This window comes from Temnothorax longispinosus, chromosome 4 (genome assembly GCF_030848805.1).
Source record: "Temnothorax longispinosus isolate EJ_2023e chromosome 4, Tlon_JGU_v1, whole genome shotgun sequence".
Classification (NCBI taxonomy): domain Eukaryota; kingdom Metazoa; phylum Arthropoda; class Insecta; order Hymenoptera; family Formicidae; genus Temnothorax; species Temnothorax longispinosus.
In genome coordinates this window covers 21,160,409-21,179,662 of record NC_092361.1, presented here as the reverse complement: position 1 = coordinate 21,179,662, position 19,254 = coordinate 21,160,409, and the positions used below count along the sequence as shown (strand labels likewise).

Below are 19,254 nucleotides of genomic sequence, written 5' to 3'. Positions count from 1 at the left end.
CCTCGAGAGAATGCCGAGGTGTGTGTTTACGTCGCCGTGATAACGAGGGCCACGCTTCGGGGGAACGGAGCTTTGATCTCGCATCGTCGATCAAAGAAAACGCGACGACTCGCACTTCGTGCTCTCGCGTTACATAAATGCCTGTAACTCGTTACTTTCCGAAAGATTACTTTTGAGGCGCTACGGTAACGCGATGAAGCCGAACGTCAAATATTAGAGAAAAATTTAACTGTAATTCGCAAGAGAGCGCACAAAATTCGCAATAATGTCGTTAAATCACAAAATCAGCATTTATAATTAAAAAAAAAAGATAATCTAGGATTGTCGTGGTTAGCGGTACAAAGCCTCGGTCGATTTATGCAACGATGTGATTCATTTTAATCAACGAATCGCGCTTTGAGTTTATTGTTAATGCATTACGTTTACAATGCTTGATTCCTGTCACACAAGTCGCGTACAATGTAATCCCGCGTAGAAACGCATGTTTCATTGTGCCTGCCATGGCTGCCATCCTTTATGCATCCTATCGCCGATCTGCGCGACGTAGGTATAGACGCGGGCTCACGCTTGCGAGTATTACCGACGCTGTCGCATCGCACGCAAACACCATGCATAACCGGAATCTGCAATAGCGGGATATAGTGACGAGCCTAAACGGTCGATACCGAAGTGAAACCGGGGCGCAATTCGCTTTTGCTTTTCACAGAGAACAATACTTCGGCCGGACCACCGGCGGATGCGACACCTGCGTATAACGCAACTTCGCTCTCAGTAAATCGAGTTCGTCTCGCCAGGTATAAAGTGCCGTTGGATATCACAAGGGGTTTATACGTCAGGGAAAAATAGCCCCTATAACAGGCGAAAACACGCAACTGTCCTTTCTCGATAAACTTCACGATAAACTTCACGATATGTCACAGATTAGCTCGAAATAATAGACTCGTCTTTATCGATCAGGATATCTCTGATATCACATCTCGGAAGCGCAACATTAAAAACTTGGAGGAACTTGTTCTTAAATTCTCTAAAAATTTTATTTTACGTGAAATATATATTTTCAATTTTTTTTTTAATTTGTGTTAAAAGATTGCTATAATTAAAACACATCTATAATCATCTTATAACAAAATTAAAATTTTAGCTGCCTTAATATTTTATAATTTTACGTCTGTATTGCAGATTTTTAAAACTCTTCAATATTCCCGTTTGTCACAAAGGTATGTTTTTGCATTTAATGTTCTTTCCTCGTAAACCCACGACATATTTTGCGGTTGAATTGCGCATTTCTTCACACAAAGAAAAAAAAATTGAATCATGTTTGGCGTTAACGGTCAATATTCTCCATGAAAAACGAAACATGTCGATGCACAATATCCTTTAGTATGCATGCATGAGAATTTTTGGGAAACGAACTTTTCCGCCGCAGGAAATACACCTCGGGCAACTACAATTTGCAATGACTCGAAATAAATTATTCGAAAATAATTTTTCCAATTTTCGTATTACATTATTTAAATTATTTTATGTAGCTTCTACCAATATTTCCTCTCTCTACAATGAATCAAACCGATTTTATTTTATTTAAAAAAATATATATACGTATATTTCGCTGCAAAATAAATACTGCAACGAAAACATCGTGCGAATATATAGATGTTGATTAACGAACAGATATTAATTCTCTTCTGAAAAAAAGTATATGCGCAAGGGCAATAATTTATGAGCAAACGTGACAGAATCTATAATGCGATCGACACTACACGCAAGGCGGCAAGAATCATACATCATTTCCCGGCACAGTAAGAATAGCATCTCGTTTACCTCGTCTACCTCGTCCATGAAAAATCTCTGCGCAAATGTAACGTGACCTCCCTCAGACAGATTTCCCGGCGTCTCCCATTTACAGAGGGATTACTCTTCGCAGTTGCCTGATCGATATTTCCATATTCAGAAATGTCTGTGTGTCCCCGGCTTAACTCGTTCCAACTCCAAAACATTGTCTTTTTTGTCGTTTCGCCGGACTAATCCTTAAATTTATATTCAACGACGGCCCGTCCGATGCCCGAGGGAGTCCGCGAGGATCGGCGTTGCAAAAGGATGCATCGGAATAGGATGATTCCAACAAGGAATAAGTTGATCGATATCCCACCCGCCCTGTACTTCGCGACTGGGATATTTTCTCCCTCCATCTGCTGCTCCTATCGCAGATTTCTGCGACTGCTTATCCGCCGAAACGACGTTGAATCAGTGACACGTGGCACGCTTTTATCGCCGCTGATTCGGCACACTTCGATGTCATCTACAGTTCGATACTATCTATAAGCACTCGCGTGAGCACTCCAACGAGAAATGATGAAGGGTAGTGGAGAAGAGCGATAAAGGGGCGTCATAAATTGCACTTTTCCCTCCTTTTCGCTGTTCAGAGAACAAACCTCATCTACTCTTTTCCGCAATGTAGAATGACTGACAAGAGCGATCAAGTAGCTCCTCGAAACCTCAAACAACGCGCTGGGAAGATGATAAATTTTGAGCGCAGAAACATCTTTTACAGAGTTCTCCAATCTTATGTTCCAAGTTTTCGTTTCGGCTCTTAATATGAATTATTTATCTTGAAAGCGATATGTAAGATTCCATGAAGAAATTCTATCGTAAAAATATTTTCAATAGATGACCGTTTTATATCGTCAAAATAAGCTACATCGTTCTCGGTGCTCCATGATCGCTTGTTTGGAGGGGAGGAATTCGAAGAGGAGATGCTTCCGAGAGACATTACGTTATCCTTATTTACCCAACTGCTCATCTATCAATAAAGTCATCCAACCGACTGTGACGACATAATATTTTCCAGCCAATATTTGTCCGCGATTTTGCGTATTGATATGGAGAGCCAGCGATGCATCACGGAAATATCGAGTCAATATTGGCAGGTTATTGCGATACTGATCCGCTATATACACCATATTGCCGCGTACGTCGTCATTATTGTCGTCGTCCTCGTCGTGGTCATCGTCGTCAGTAGCAATAACAACAGCAGCGTCTTTTATTATCCGTATTGTCCCGAACAATATAAATGACCGACCTTTAAAAATAGCCCGTGTACGAGTTATAGTGATTGCGCCATCGGCGGAAATGCACGACTTGCATTGGAGGCAGATAGACGCGGATCAAAATAGCGATAAGCCGAACGGATCGCGAGCGAATGGACAGAGTCACTGTTTCATCCATTTTGAGGATATAAAGTCCATCCGGCGCAACATTTTGATCTTGTTTACGGTTTTACCCGACACACACACACACTCTCTCTCTCTCTCTCTCTCTCTCTCTCTCTTTCTCTGCGATACAACGATACGTAAAAATTCACGGTTCGATTTCGTCGTCGAATCACGATTATGTTGGTTCTAATTCCGCTAATTGTCAGTAACGAAACACCTAATTTTAAAGTCACATCGTGTTATTTTCAAAGATAACATCATTAAAACTTTTTGATATAAAAATATTTCTATTAATTTTTAACTGTTGCGATGAAGCAAGAGAAATATTTATGTGATAAACGAAATATAGAATAAAATTCACTTGTTTTTTTTATTTTCTAATATTTTTGCGCGAAATATTTTTTATCCATTGTTGCAGTAAATTTAAAAAAAATAAAGAAAAATAAAATGGATGATCGTTGATTCCTCAACTTCTGTTAAGATAAATTATATCATGTATTTATTGAGGCACTTATACGGCAAATTGATCAATCGTTACGATATAGTAGTTAAAAATTAATCATTAACATTAAAGGCAATAATACGCAATTTTAATATGAAATTAAAACAAATATTGATCAAGCGATTAATTATTAAATCTCCAAATAGCAGTTTGAAACGCAGCAGTTCATGATTTTGCAATGAGGCGCTAAAGTTCATCGAAATAATGGACAAGGACACTTGAATGATCTTTTATAAAATCCTAGTGAGAGTGCGTTTAGTACGTCGTATTATTAGCTTAACCCTCGCATAAAGCTCCCCTGCGTCAATGAATTTTCGCCGAACAATTATTATCGGTAATCCATATCGTGTATTTTGTGTACAGACGCATATTATAGCTACCTGCCGCAATATTCCGTGATATTCTATCCGGGCTGATATACGCGTGTAATCAATTGTTCGTTACAGAAGGTGGATTCAGAATTAGCAATCGCCCTATGGTCAATCGTGTATGTTTTAACCTCCAATTATTATGATAATGCCGAAACCGATCCCAACGTAGATATTTTATATCGGTATTAAAAGCTTTTTAGCTTATTGTTTTTTTTTTTCAATTTCTTCCCCTCCCGTTTCACATGGAACCTACTTTTATCTACTCGCCATGAAGGCGAATTATTAAAACCAATTAACACAAAATACAACGCCATTTCTTTGTTACGGTCAGTTTGATTCGCAAAACGTAATTACTTTGCTCCAACTATAATAGTTGAGAGTTAATTACATAATTACAGTTACAGATGTATTATTATATATCTGCGAAATTTTAGATATTTTACATATGTGTAATAATATAGATGTTTTACGTGTGGGCTATGTGCAGATTATATATTTGATATATTTAAACAGGATATATTTCTTTTTTTTTTAGGATAACTATAACGACCGCATACATAAGTAAGATTTGGTGCTTAGATATTTACCGTGTGATTCACATCTAGATATACATACTCAGGGAAACAACGTATCATGAAGGGGGTTCAAGCTTTCGATTTTTATATCTATAGGGTGTCCCAAAAACCAGATGTTTTTTAATAGGTTTTGAATTAATTATTAATTATTGAAAATATCGAACTCTTAATTTTGAGCTTGAAAATATATAACTCTTTGATTAAGTTTTAAAATAAAAATTATATTAAAAACTATATATTTTTAGTGATCATTTTTTAGGTATGTTTTATTTTAACAGAATTTTAATTTCAGATTTCGAAAAGTAAACGGTAACTATTGTGGTGAGCGATAACTTTCTCGATATTCTTGCTTCAAAAGAATCGAATCCCCTTTTTTTGCAAAACCAAGGAGTTGATGCGTCAGACATCCGACGGTTTTGGGACACTCTGTATAATATTTTGCACATAATGCATGAAGATGTTCTTATGAATTTTAACAGATTGTGTACATAGATAGATCTTATGAATTTTCTAACGGAAGTAGGACTCGTGGTAGGCGGGTCAGGCCGCTGTTTCTTCTGCAGCGAAAAAGAAAGGGATATCCAATATATCGTCGCGTAACATAATCGCACGCTCGTCTTAACTTCGTTTCCTTGATAGTCCGGAACTTCCGACAATTGTAACCGCACCTGCCGAATCGGAAATCCTTATTTCTTCACTATCGATAAAATCGACGCGATACTATCACTACAGCGCAACAATATATCCACGATAATCCTGGATGACCACCATAGTTGACCAAATCATTCGCGTGATACAATCCTGTGGAACGTAATATGTGCATACCGAAGTGAAAATTATTTCAGTCTCGTTTTATTCGATTTTTTCACGCTAAATTTGATAAATGCATTTTTTGAAATACATTTTATTATTTTTTTTATCTAAAGTGCAATTTCTTGTGTAAGTTTTCCAATACTTGAAATCAGCGTAATTTATATTCACATATTCTATTTATCTTTATCTATCTAATAAAAATTTCAAAACTAAGCTAATTAGAAAGCTAAAAAAATTTTAAATCTTTACTTATATTTTTTGAACTTGATGGCGTATATTTTTTGTGATACAATTTTTTTCTTCTCTTCTTTTAGCACACTTTTAGAAATTAAAATATGTAGAGTGTTGCAAGAATATAAATTGAATATTTCTATTGCGTTTTTAAATCATTTTTGAGGGAACGACGAACAGACGAGCCGTGTGGCAAACCTGTCGAATGTAGATAACTGTGTTTCTAATATAAAGCTAGTTTACGAACGTTATCCGAGTTTGAAAATATTTCCACGAAGACTTTATTACTAACTTTGCCTGTGAGTTTAGCTTACCGGATAACGGCACGATCAATAACATCTTAAGATCTACAAACTCCACGTACATCCATCGTCGTGATTTAGAAAGATACTTCCCGACTGATATTTTTCGAATGAGATTTACTCGAAAGAAGATTTACTTTCTTTAAATCTTCAAAATTGTTTCTGTTTTCTTAAGAAATAAATTATGCAAAATTTCGCGTAGCATCTTCTAATTTAGCAAACAATTGCATTTTTAATTTCGCGAAATTTAGCGAATATGTGTAAGAAGATTAATAAGCCTTATAAGAAAAATAAGTTGATTTAACGTATTATAACGAACAAGGTAAAAGAAAAAAGGTGCGAGATAAATATATTTAGTTTTTTCTTTATTCTTTATTCTTCATAATTGATTTGATTGATTTGAAACACATTCTTTATAGAGATATAATAATGATGAATTAAGTAGAAGAAGTGAGTAAATGTAACTTACGCGAAACTTAAGAATCATCTCTTATATACGATGCTATATAAATGATACGAGGGTGTTTTTACTTTTTACACAGCACTCAGTTGTAAGACCGCTTCAGCGATCAAGAAAACTATTTGCCGCCGATAAAAACCTGCAGCAGCAGCAAGTCCTGAATGAAGAAAATGAAGCTTTACGACTCGCACGTTATTCGCTACTCTAATCTCATTCTCTAAAGTTATCTCTCCTTTAAAGTCATTTCTGCTCTATAATGGCAAATAACGTGAAACTGTTTCACACAATATCACGCGACTCAGTGTAAACTCGCAGATTATTCCGGTTAGATTTACAGCGGTAAATCTGGACCAAGGAAATGAAAAGCTTTATAACCCGCACATTACCCTCGCTCTAAGGTCGCTTTCTACAATCGTCTCCGTTATTCCGACAACCGTAAACGACCACGAAGCGCATTTCATCCGGATGTTTTCCGGTCCGGCGCGTACCAAACGGAACGGCGGAAAACTTGGCCGGCGCGTACCACGAGATCCCCTTCGCGGACACTGGGTATACGGGAGATAAAATCTCGCGACGATGAATATAAGAGTAAAAGACGCGAGATAGAGGGGAAGAGAGACGAAGAGAACGAGAAAAAGGGTAACGGTGAGGTGAAACGAGAGAGGATAAAGAGATATATAAGCCGCCGGAAAGCCACCGTAAGAGACGGCGAGAGATAAAAGAGGAACGGAGAAAGAGAGATAGCGGAAGAATGAGCGAGAGATCAGCGAGTGTGCAAATTTACTCACGATTGTGTGGTACGTTTTGGCGGTGCGGCAGGACTGTCGTCGCCGAGGGTGGAAAAGCACGTCGGATCCCCCGCGAAAGAGGCTCACTCCTATCCCGGTCCTCATCGCGCAGACGTGCTTTTCCATCCCCTCTGCGTTTACGTGTATACACGGCTGGAGAGCGGGCGCGGGGGTTGAACGTGGGCTGCACGACGGGAGCGAATGGAGGGAGGGTGGTCGGAGGCCGACGAAGGGATGAGGCTCTCCTCAGGACTGATAGGTGGACGTGGCGGCTGGGAAAACGAAGTGAAGAGATCGCCTCTTGCAACGGCATTACGTGATATGTACAATTAAATGTTTTTTGCGTATAGACAAAAAACTGTTTCTTTCAACCGAGGGTAAAAGCAGTCAATTTATTTTCATTTAGGGAAAATTTCGAACGAAAGGGTCCATTTCAAGAAGATTTTTTGCAAGAAGAATTGAATTGCAATGCGAGTATTAATTAGGATTACATCTTAAAATTATGGATACGTCTTCTAATTATATTTATGGATATTTCCATTTCCTTATAACTCTTGAAGGTTTAGAAATTTGTTTTGTTTGAAAATATATCTTAAACATAAAGTAAATTCTTTATGATAGCACAAACTAGTGGAAAAAAAAACTTTTACGTGCATCCGTATACGATGAAATTCTAGCAGTGTATCTCGTTGATTGGAAAGAATTGTACGGCTCTGTGTGCGCTTATCATGATTTTCAGTGATTGAAACATAAACATGTTGTGATACATAGATATGTTTTCATCGTATTTTGCCATACGAATTTATGTGCATTGTTCACATAGAGTTAGAAATTATGTCGCTGCAACGAACACTCGAAGAGGTCTATCCTATTTTAATATAATGATAACGCTATAGAAAATATTTCACGCCCGATCGTCTCGTGTGGGCTGTGCGTCATATTTCATTAATCTCTTTCTCTCGTATTTAGCCATAATAAGCGAAAAAGGAATTCACTTTAACTTCCCGCATATCAAAAAGAGAATTCCGCCGGGATACGGGGTTAATATCGCGCAAAGTAAGCAAATATTTGATCATTAATTGTACAACGATATCGCATTTGCCGAACGATATTGCATCCGCTGTCTATGTCTATATTGCGCACGATATTTCATCTGAAATATACCAAGTGTTACGTCGACAATTAATTGTATGACCTGGTACCCGTATTTACATTTGCTTTTTTTTTCATTTATTTCGACGCGCACAGTTCAAAAGGACACAGAATTATTGCAGTCCGATGGTAGTTTCCTTAACATAATCACGTAGAAAATGTAATTTATATTATCATATTATTCATATAATATTTTTGTGAATAAAAAAAGATATATGTAGAATATACGGTTATATCCTCTTCTCATTTACAAAAATAATATGAGCGTATGATAATATAATATAAATTATATTACGTTAGTGAAAATTATATATTTTTTATATATATTGAAGAGGAAGCTTCAATTTTAATGACATTACATATTCCTTGACGAACTAGGAGCCTATATTAGGTGAAGCCATAAAGGCGAGATTTATTATAACTTCTATTAAGATTATGTATCTTAGTAATTGGACGAATACATCGAAGACATAAAAAGTCTATCCGATCTTTGATCACAAAGTTTTACTTCTTATATTCTTGTTATCGAAAAAAAAAATTAGGTCCATGTTGATCAAAGAAGCCATCCAAAATGAGAATCGAAAGTTCCGAGGCGTTTTATATCTTCCGAGACGCTTATTCGAAAATTAGCAATGATATAGATGTCAAAGTTTCGATTGACTGAAGAAAACCCTTGAAATCGAGTTTCGGTCCAATACGTCGAGGGTGTTTCGAATTCGAAGGGGTCGCGCGACCTTCATCGCGAGATGAAATTCTTAATCACTTGATCGAGACAATATGTGGTAGTCACATGAAGCGAGCTCATCAGGTAACTGTCTTCCGTCGAGGAAACGGATCCTGTAACAGCAGCCTCTGAGATACCTCTTTGAAAATTGCGGCTAATTCCCGCCGTTCATGGCATGCCAAAAACTTAATTGCGCTACGGGCGCCGGGAACGGCAACCCTCTAATATAATTGAGATGCCAAGAAATGTTAGAAGCTTCATTTTTCAATCCTTACGGTATTAATGAACTTTGTTACCCATCGGTGAAATATTTTGTAGAATAGCTGTTACGAATAGCTGTTATTCAATAACGTACGTCGGTGGTGCGTCAGGAAAGTTTTTAATTACATTAGTTACGTGTCGTCGTTTCCAACATTTTCCTGTTAAATTTAATTAATCTGATAAATTTCGCATTTGTGCAGGCTCGGCTATCGCGTTGTTGCGTCTTCGAAATGCGACGCGTTCCCTCAACAAAGTGGCAGTATCTGATAAAACAAGAAAGCGTCATGAAGTTAGTAACGGATTCATTTTGCTACACACGAGCTCGTTTACGGTGGATCTAACGCGATAATTTACAGGAGACAAAATCGACCGTTTTCTCAACCGCTTCCCTGTAAGAGAATACAACCTCGAAAGATCGTATACAAGGAAAGAAAATAATGACGGGCATTATTCAGAGAGATGCCCGCGCTCCAAAGAGCTGCCTCAAAACTGACTTTTCAATATCCACAAATGATGCTCTCGATCTTCAATGTCGGGAAAATAATAAGAAGCTTTGCGTTATAGATGATTACTTATATTACATTCCTCCGCTTCTAATTGCTCATAAATTGCTCGAGAACACTTAAATCTTCGCAATAACGCGCAACTACTACTTCCTTAAAATATTACATAAAATATTACAATATTAATAATCGAAACATAATACCAATAATATAAGAAAAATGAAACCTTATAGCTGCAATTGATTATATACAGCCGGAAACGCATACGCTTCAATTCTATTTGTTCGTTGCTATAATCGTCGAGAAAAGTAGAATTCTCTGCAATTTGATAATTAGAAAATTTGTCAAATATATAAGCCTAATTTTCTTTGCTTCTGTAGACAAAAATTTAAACAAGTAAGACATTTTTGCGAAGAAATTTTGGCGGTTGAACAATCTTGATCATTCGTAGTACGACAAGGAATTAGACAGAAAATGAAAATGCAGACAGTTATCGTATATTTTAAGAGCACGTATTCTCGTCCTGAGATATTCATCTCTATAAAGCGCAACGTCGAGAAAGGACCATTGTCTTGATTAAGTTCCTGATGACACCCTGCCGAGGGAATCGTCGTCGTTTATCGATGATATTCCCTGGAGAATATCCGCGTTTCCATTTACGAGATACTGTCATGGTAAATCTCTAACACTTTAATTAATTAATGCCTGCAAACTATGCAGATATTTCTACAATCTTCTTCGAGATATTCATAATAATAATATCCTCTCCGCAGGGACGTATCCTGTAATTGCAATTTTTTTGTTTACTCAAAATATGATGAACATAAATTATCCTTGCAGACGTGCTTTCTATAACTCTAATATACAAATTGCTCTTCACAGAATAACAGAAATTTTCTCTCTCAAGGACAGAATGCGTCTTGTGAAATATGACAAAGTGGTCTAGTTTTATAACTTATGCATAATTAAGTATCTTCGGGATAAATGTGAAGAAATTAAATTGCTGAGTAGCGTATTTGGTCGGGTTAACTTCGACGTAACTCTAGAGCATTAAATCTTTGTTTCATCCAAGACGCGGGCGTAAACATTTGCTTATTTGCCAAATATACAGCGGTACGAATGGTAGCTCTCTGGCGCGATTTCGTTTGTATAGACTGCGCGCGATGAATCAAACTTTTAGCATCGTGCTAAAAGGTACTAAAACGTTACAGGCCGACAGGCTGCGCGTTCCGTAATGGATGAGATAAGTCTGTAGTATACTAGCAGCGCATCTAGACGACGGAAAAAAAGGGGGCAAAAAGAGTGAAAAAACGCGACAAGGTTAAAGACGAATTTATACGGTGAACTCCTGGTCAACCGGAGCAAAAGAAAAGCGACTTGCGTGTACCGTAAAATTGATCATCCACGTTGAATGATGGAAGAAGTAAAGCCACCTTTCTTTTTTAGCCTGATTCAAGATTCGAGATTCTCTTAATCAATTATACAATTACAGGCATAATTAAAGTTATAAATATGAAAGAACTAAAATGTTGCGTTCGACGTAAAAAAAGGTTTTATCATTCCGCCTTCAAGTTTGTCAAAATATATTTACATGGATTCACCGCAGGAGCGAAGAAAAATCAATTTTAATATCCGCCATATTTTTATCTGTGCTCATAAATGCATGCACATCTCTTTCTATTTCTCTCTTTCGAAATACTCTCGCTAAATCTGACCGGATTACGTTTCGTTTCGTCATGGGAAATCCACGACGTGTTTTGCAACGTTTGCCGGCGCTCATTAAGCTGCGACGCATCAATTATGCATCGTGTCCCTTACACGCGGCTATAACCCTGGAAAAATCGTCTAATTAAAAAGTTGCGACGACGAGGTGCGTCCGCTCGTGAATCTTTCATGTCCGCGCGAGAGACTCGCTCGTCCATTAGGACGCCGCCGACGTTCCACCTGCTCCCGAAAGGCGGAAGAACGAAAAAGAGGAAGCTAAAGCCAGCTGGCAGGTAAGGTGAGAGGACAAAAGCGCAACCGATTGAAATACGGTCTTCTCAGATCCGACTATAGACATTTGTGCACCCTGAAGCACTGCATCAAGACCGAAAAAGAAGCAGAAAAGATCTGCATGTAAATTAGTAATCAGAAAGTATTATCATATTAAAATTAATATTGATATTCTCGAATTAGTTGTCGCGATTGCTTTCAACATTATTGTAATCGACACGCAATGTGTTACTATAATAAACAGATTACGAGTGCGTAAGTGTGATTCATCAATAATATCCCGAGATAAATGTAGATTTAATTCATTCACGGCCACGTCTACGTAGCGTAAAACTATAGAATAAAAGACTGCCTTCCCCTCCCCCCCCCCATTTGATCTGCTCCATTTATCTCTGAAGACTGGGGACACTTTGAGTGCCATATATTTTTTCGAAAAAGAGCCATATGCGCGACGGAATTGCCCCATATGTCCCAAAAACTGATATCGAAGATACAGAACGCTGTTTCGTATATGACAAAGTTTTGGCGAAACAGTATGCCCGATTGATACAACCCCAGGAGACGTGTACCGTAAACGCGCTTGCAGCGGCCCTGCATCTGCAGTTCGCGTTCGTCCGGCAGCGAGCGGGATAAACGAGCGGAAAGCGCAACGGGAGCAAGCGAGATCGATCGTTCGCGAGGGGCGCGAAGCTTCGAACTTGGTTGCCTTGGTTCCTTTTTCACTCAGCGTAGCTCACGTCTATTCGTCTTGCCATCCCTGCAAATACGAGAAGTCACGCGTGTTTCTCCGGGGGAGCGCGTTGCCAGTCCGTTGGCAGGCTTCGAGGGATGACGAAGGATTTGACGGCGAAGAAAAACGCAAAAAAAGAAGAACAGACAGAGATAGAGATAGAGAGAAAGAGAGAGAGAGAGAGAGAGAGAGAGAAGAAGAAGAGACGGCTACGGTCTCTCAGGTAACGATTGGTTCGCTTCGTAAGTTCATGGGGTATTTTAATAAGGGAGCTTATTCATATCCCCTGCACGGCGCAAGCGCCGAAAAGCCACCTGTAGCCCCAGCCTCTAATCAATACATTACATACACACGGAAAGAGAGGCGATATCGTGGAGATCTGCCTGCCTGCTTGCCTGCCTGCCTACTTGTCTGCCTATATCTCCCTGCCTGCAAAATGGAAATTGGAATAGACATGAAAGACAGAGAGAACGAGAAAGAGAGGGAGAAAGGGGAAAAGAAAAGAGCGAAAGAGGGAGAGAGGAAGAGAGAGAGAGAAAAATAGAGGAAAGAAGTCGAGACCTCTACTCTGCCTGCGTAGTCGGCCAGAAGTCGCCTGTTGCTGCCGCCGCCGATGTTATATGCAACTCCGTTACCGCCGACCGCTGCGTTCTGATTTTAGACGATTGCTCGCTTCGAGCAACGAGTATCCGCGCAGCCACGATCGATATCACTTTCGCTATGCGAGAGTTCGCTGGGTTAAATACGCAATTTTGCCCGTCGGGAACGCGGGCAAAGCGCAGCGCAATGTTTTTCACATCCTGTCGTCGTATTTCGTCATGGAGAGTATACACACGGAGTAGCGCGCCGCCAGATTAATCCCAGATTGTTCTGGACGATTTGTTTTGTTATTAGCAAAACTGCGTTGATGCTTTATCGGCTTTAAAAAGTAGTCAAAAGTAAAATTATCACGTCTCAATTCAAATGTCAGATTCATAATAAATTTTAAATTTTGTATAAACCTCAATGGTACTACAAAGATTACAGTGTAATAATACATCATATGTGTGTATTTTATATATTATTATTTAATATATCATATGTGTATTTTATATATTAGTTATACGTACTATTATATGTGCAGTATTTTACTCTTAATATTACAATATCGTACAGGCTGGCGAGTTTTTCGCTCGAAAATTGACTTTATTTCACCGTGTGTTGCAAGCAGCTTCTTTGCGCCGCAACTTCTTTGTAGGCCGCTAAAGCGCCGACCGTGCCCTCTTTCTTACACCCAAGCGCCGCGAGCATGATTGCAGGCACTTCGTTGAGGCCACTTGTTACGCGGTAAGAGGATCTTCGACCCTCATTCCGCCACGATGTTCCCTGAAGAAACTACATAAAATCGCTCTTCTTATACGGCGGCCGACTTAACTTCGACATCTTCACGGCCGCAAATACGAACCGGATTTATTATTTAACTTTGGGACCCGCGTCGATCATCTCGATCGCAAAACTTTGTCATTCAAATTACGCCCATTCCCACCAGTCACCAGTTGCCCCTGACAGCCCGTGTTCTGCGTCCTGCGATCGTAATTTTCGTGGTACCATAAAGATTTATAAAAAATTTATCCACGTGTTTCTAAATTTATTATGAATCTGTAGCCAACCAGCGGCAGATAAATAATTGAACGCGGATATTTGCAAACACAAATACTCGTCGGAATTAATTATATAAATAATTCTGCGCACATAAAGATTATATATAGGCACTTTAGAGAGGCGATTTCGAGGAGATGTATGAAAATGATCGAGCAATCCCTTTACAACTGCAACCGTATCAAATATTGCAAGAAGTACAAAAACAAAATAAAAAGGTAGGAAATAATAAGACTTGAGATTTTCGAGAACGTAAAATATCGGGCAGCCAAATTTAGCGAATAAGTTATCATGAGACAAACATAACGGCATAATATTTTAGTATTTCTAAAATCCCGATGTACAATACCGAAACTGTCATGAAAGAAAGAGAGAGAGAGAGAGAGAGAGAGAGAGAGAGAGAGAGAGAGAGAGAGAATAAAAGTAAAAATAATTTCCTGTGCAAAACATGAGTTCTATTGATCACAAATATTCAAAAGGCTGTATAGAAATTATTTAAATAAAATTAAAAACATATTTCGTTTAAATAAAATTGAAAACATTTTAAAACCTCTCTTATTTTTTATGTGATTTTATTTTTTATTATTATATTATATTATATTATATATACGAACAAAGCGCGCACGCTTTTAGCAATTAACGATTAGCACAAAAGAATTTTAAGATTTAAAAAAGTAAGACGAGAAAAAATTTCTTTCTGCATCTCTTTCGGATCGTCAACTAAAATTTACAGACAAGAAACAAAGATGCAAAAACTTGTAAAAGAAGCGCCTGTAATAGCATAGAATATGAAAGACTAACTTTTCTGCAATACAGGAACAAAATTTTATCAGAAAAATAATGTAAATATCTAACTGTCGTGAAAGAAAAAGTATTCTGAAGAACGACTTAATTGTAATTCTTTTATTTTACATGTTATTCTTTTCTTTTATTATAATAAATAATAAGAAAGTTAGTAAAATTCTATACTAGACGCATTGCGTATTACATATATTTTATACTAGAAGTAAAATATGAATAAATTTATAAATTTCATAAATTTCTAAAATGTTTTTAAGCCTAAAGAATATAATTCGTTAAATATAATAAGATATAACTATTTTTAAAATAATTGGAAATTTCTGTATAAAATTTCCGAAATTTTAATATAATCTTCTGAGTAACATGCAGTTACCCAGGCAGTAACAGTAAACACCAATAACACTTTTGACATAAGGTGCGAAAATTATTACCACGAGGGTGAAACTTGTCTCCCGACTCGCAATTTCTCCCTCTGTATCACTATCTTTTTTTTCACTCAATTGCGGCGTTTGCGACTTCTCTTGTGCTCGGACCTATAATAGAAATATCGAACGACCTGCCGCGAGACTGACAGAATGAGTGATCGACGTAGTGGACTCTCGTCGAGCAGAGAAAGAATCAACCCAAAGTACTGGCCATATGTCAGAGTGCTCGAGGATCCCTAGAGAAGTTTTACGCTCTTGGTTTCCATTTAATTATTGAACCACCCTTCTTGCTTTATTCGCGCTGCAAACTCTTGTTATATTTTTTTAAGAGTACACGTGGTTGAGCCATTATTACAAAACAAAAAGTGACCAATGCGTCACAAAGAGTAGGGAGAAATATAGATAGATAGAAAAAAAACTTTTGAATAAAAAATGCTAAAGAAATAATTATATGATGCTTGTACACGGAAGAGCTTTTTTTTTATTTAACGCACAAGAAATTACTAGTACATAATTCAATTAACGCGCGTTCTTTTCTTGTTGACATTTATTTTTAGATGTGTATGCAATAATAGAAGCACCCGAAAGATTTAGCGAAGCGAAGTGACAGAATGTATGGTCGGATGGTACATCAAGGCGAAAACAAAAATCTTCGAAAAACTATTTTTAGTCGACAATACCCGATACACAAATTTTTTTCACGACAAAAATATTTCGCACATGCGAAAGAAAAGCGCAAAAAAGTAGACAGGGCAAAAAAACGATAGAGAGATCCAAGAGATCTCGCGTGTATTGTAATTTTATTGTTTCTATCGATCGCATAAATTAATATACAGTATTGTATGTCGGACAATTCGATGATAGCTTCAATATGAATTCCCCCCCCCCCCCCGGATACACCTTTTACAGACACATTTTTCTGGCTGGCTCGAGCGGGCGGAAAATAACTCTTGTTATTGCGATACTCGATAGCCATGTTAACGTTAAACAACAGGATACCAAATCGAAAACGCTTCCGATATTCAGTTTACTCTTTTCCCAGAATTCGCACATGATAGCCGTCCGTGAGAGCTGAAACCTGCAATATATCGCGATACGCGTGTAATTGTGCTAAGAACACTAGAACCGTACACAAGTGGCGGACACGAACGAATTGCCTACGATAATACAAAAAAATATCCGTAAATCCCGTGTGTCGGAGTCGATTGAGCCGTTTCTCCGGACGCCGATATCGCGCGTTTGCGTTTCCACGCCTCATATCGTCATGAAAATCACGCAAACGTACCTTCGATATTTAATATCGGGCGCGAGTTATAGCTTTCGACGATTCGCAAACGATATTGCACACGCACGTCGCAATTAATAAGCGCGTGGTTACACACTTCTATCTCGTAATTGGGAGCATCAGTTTGCGCGCTTAGAGTCGTGGAATTAATTTATCATTCGGTAGCAACGCAAACGATATTGAAGTGCTGTCGACTCGTCAACGATTATAATTTGCGCGGGGATTTGCGGCGATGCGCGGAAACGCCGGTGAAAAACAAACGAAACGCTGTAGGCGGAGAGTGTAATAATACTACAGAATAGTGAAAGATAAAAATTTCACATTTGTGATATATATAATATCCAACCTCTTGTCCATCTATATTACCGACCAATTGATGTAAAATAATCAGATTTTACTGGGAAAAAACGGTCGTTATACATCCCTATCGTCAAATGAAATTGAACTATCGAAATGTATCTGTTGGCAAATAGATTTTATAGTATTACATATAGAAAGTATTTTCGCGGTAATATAACTATTACAAATAATAATAACAAATATTTAATCTCTTCCGCTGACATTTGATTCACAGACGCGCGTACCCAAATCATCCGAACCAATTCGCAATAAACATTTACTTGAAATTATTTCTATAAAAATTTTAGACAGACCGCGTTTAGTGCATATATGTATGTATACAATGTATATAAAACTGATAAGAGCTTGCAATAAACGCACTTGTTTGTATATGAAATATTTATCGCCTACTGACTAAATTGCATATTTCACGCAGCAAAATAAACGACATGCTAAACATGTCATTCAAGGCCTGCGTTCGTTTATTCCCAGTGGAAGCTATTGGAAAAATAAAATATATAATACATGTAACGTGTATTATAGATACACGCAAGCCTTAAATTTGAAACAAATAGCAATCGACGTGTTACGCACGTCAGCCAACAGGTTAATATGCGGCAGGGAACAGATTAGTCCAGAAAAATTAATATCTAAGTTATAACAAATTATATTTTGTTTGAAATGCATTCTTTGTGAAATGAAAAAGGAAATTCTGATATTTTTCAATTCACAGGATTCATTTTTGAACACTTGAAATAAAATGCGTGGATCAGATCGATTTCGCCGTGTGACGGAATATGCGGTATGGATGCATAAGGTCGCGAGAGATGCATCGTTCTCGGGCAGGATTCAATTTCGCATTGTATATAAAGCCGCTTTCTGCTCTGAAGATGCTCCATGTGAAGGAGCATCGCTAACTACGTTAATATCGGTTTCCACAGCGGCAATTGAGCGAGCCTCACCGAGCTGCACATTGCCACTCGATGACGAGGGAAGGGTCCATCTAAATATAACGTTTCAGCGAGGGCTCGCGGGTATCGAGGCAATCCTGGATAATATTGATCTTCGAACACGCTCTGGCGACGTACGGTAGGTACTCGCGAAGGTATAATACCTGTCGAGAGGAGAGGAAGTAGATATCCACGGTGGGATAAACCGCTTTCGGTTGATAACAACTCCTTGCAGCAGCGACTGAGGTTTCGCTCGATCGTGATTACAGCTGACGATAGATGCTGACGAAAATTCAAACGGATTGTTCGTTAAGTTAAAAGATAAATTGTGGATTATACTATATAAGATACAAGAGCGACATATACAAAGGGAAAGTTGTAACTTGTAAACGTTATATTTTAACATAATCACAAATACATATGCGTATATTACATCTACGGTTTGATATATTATAAAGCTTTTTTTAACTACATTTTTGCAAGATTTACTATTTATGCTGATTTAATTTTTTTTAATTTTGATTACGATATTTCCTAATGGAAAAAAGGTAGCTTATGATTTCGAAAAAATAGTATAATATAATTTACACTTTTGATTTGTCTGAAATATGAATTTTTTATAGTGGATAAATTTAGCTCGAAAAAAGATGATAATGGAACTTATAAAATGTAACAGACTATGGCAGTTGCTACCGTCTGCTGTTATTATTTACCGATAGCGGGGAATTAGTATTCTTCTCTGATGATAATTTGCAATTATTTTATAATCTCTTTTTTTCTACAACTTATTGATTTAATAATGTAACAAAAAAAGGAGCAAGAGTAAATCTTCTGCATGATTTGTATAAAAAATAATGAAATACAATTTGTTGTGTCAAATGACATTTTATTATAACAGATAAGTCCGGTTAAAATTTTATCACGAATTAAAATTAGGTATGTCAAAATACTCTCTGTGGCATTATAATAATATTAATAATATAATCATCATTGACATTAATTTAAATTTAGCAAACATTTATTTCTATTACATTTGTTACAGCAAACACTTGCTGTATAAAGCGTAGGATTTAACGCTGCGAGATGTCACTAGCAGTGTTCGAATCATCGCGCATTTCGTCCACTTGTTAAACAAAAACGATTGTTGAACTCGCATTCGTTCCGAGTTTCACATGCTCCGCTAGCAATAAATTCTAC

At 37.6% G+C, this 19,254-nt stretch overlaps 1 protein-coding gene and 1 long non-coding RNA gene across 2 annotated transcripts in view; both read right to left on the bottom strand.

The window, feature by feature from the left end:
- Positions 1–7,395, bottom strand: part of Rsh (Rap GTPase activating protein radish) — a 126,574-nt gene extending 119,179 nt beyond the window's left edge. The window contains 2 exon segments of the mRNA XM_071776113.1: positions 7,255–7,325; positions 7,327–7,395. Coding sequence (XP_071632214.1) covers positions 7,255–7,325; positions 7,327–7,380 — 125 coding nt within the window. The 5' untranslated portion in view covers positions 7,381–7,395.
- On the bottom strand, positions 4,564–7,247 carry LOC139811748 (uncharacterized). The gene is made up of 2 exons (XR_011731736.1): positions 6,476–7,247; positions 4,564–5,328 (listed from the first exon to the last, which is right to left on the bottom strand). It is a non-coding gene; the product is annotated as an uncharacterized lncRNA (long non-coding RNA).
- Positions 7,396–19,254: the final 11,859 nt, after the last annotated feature.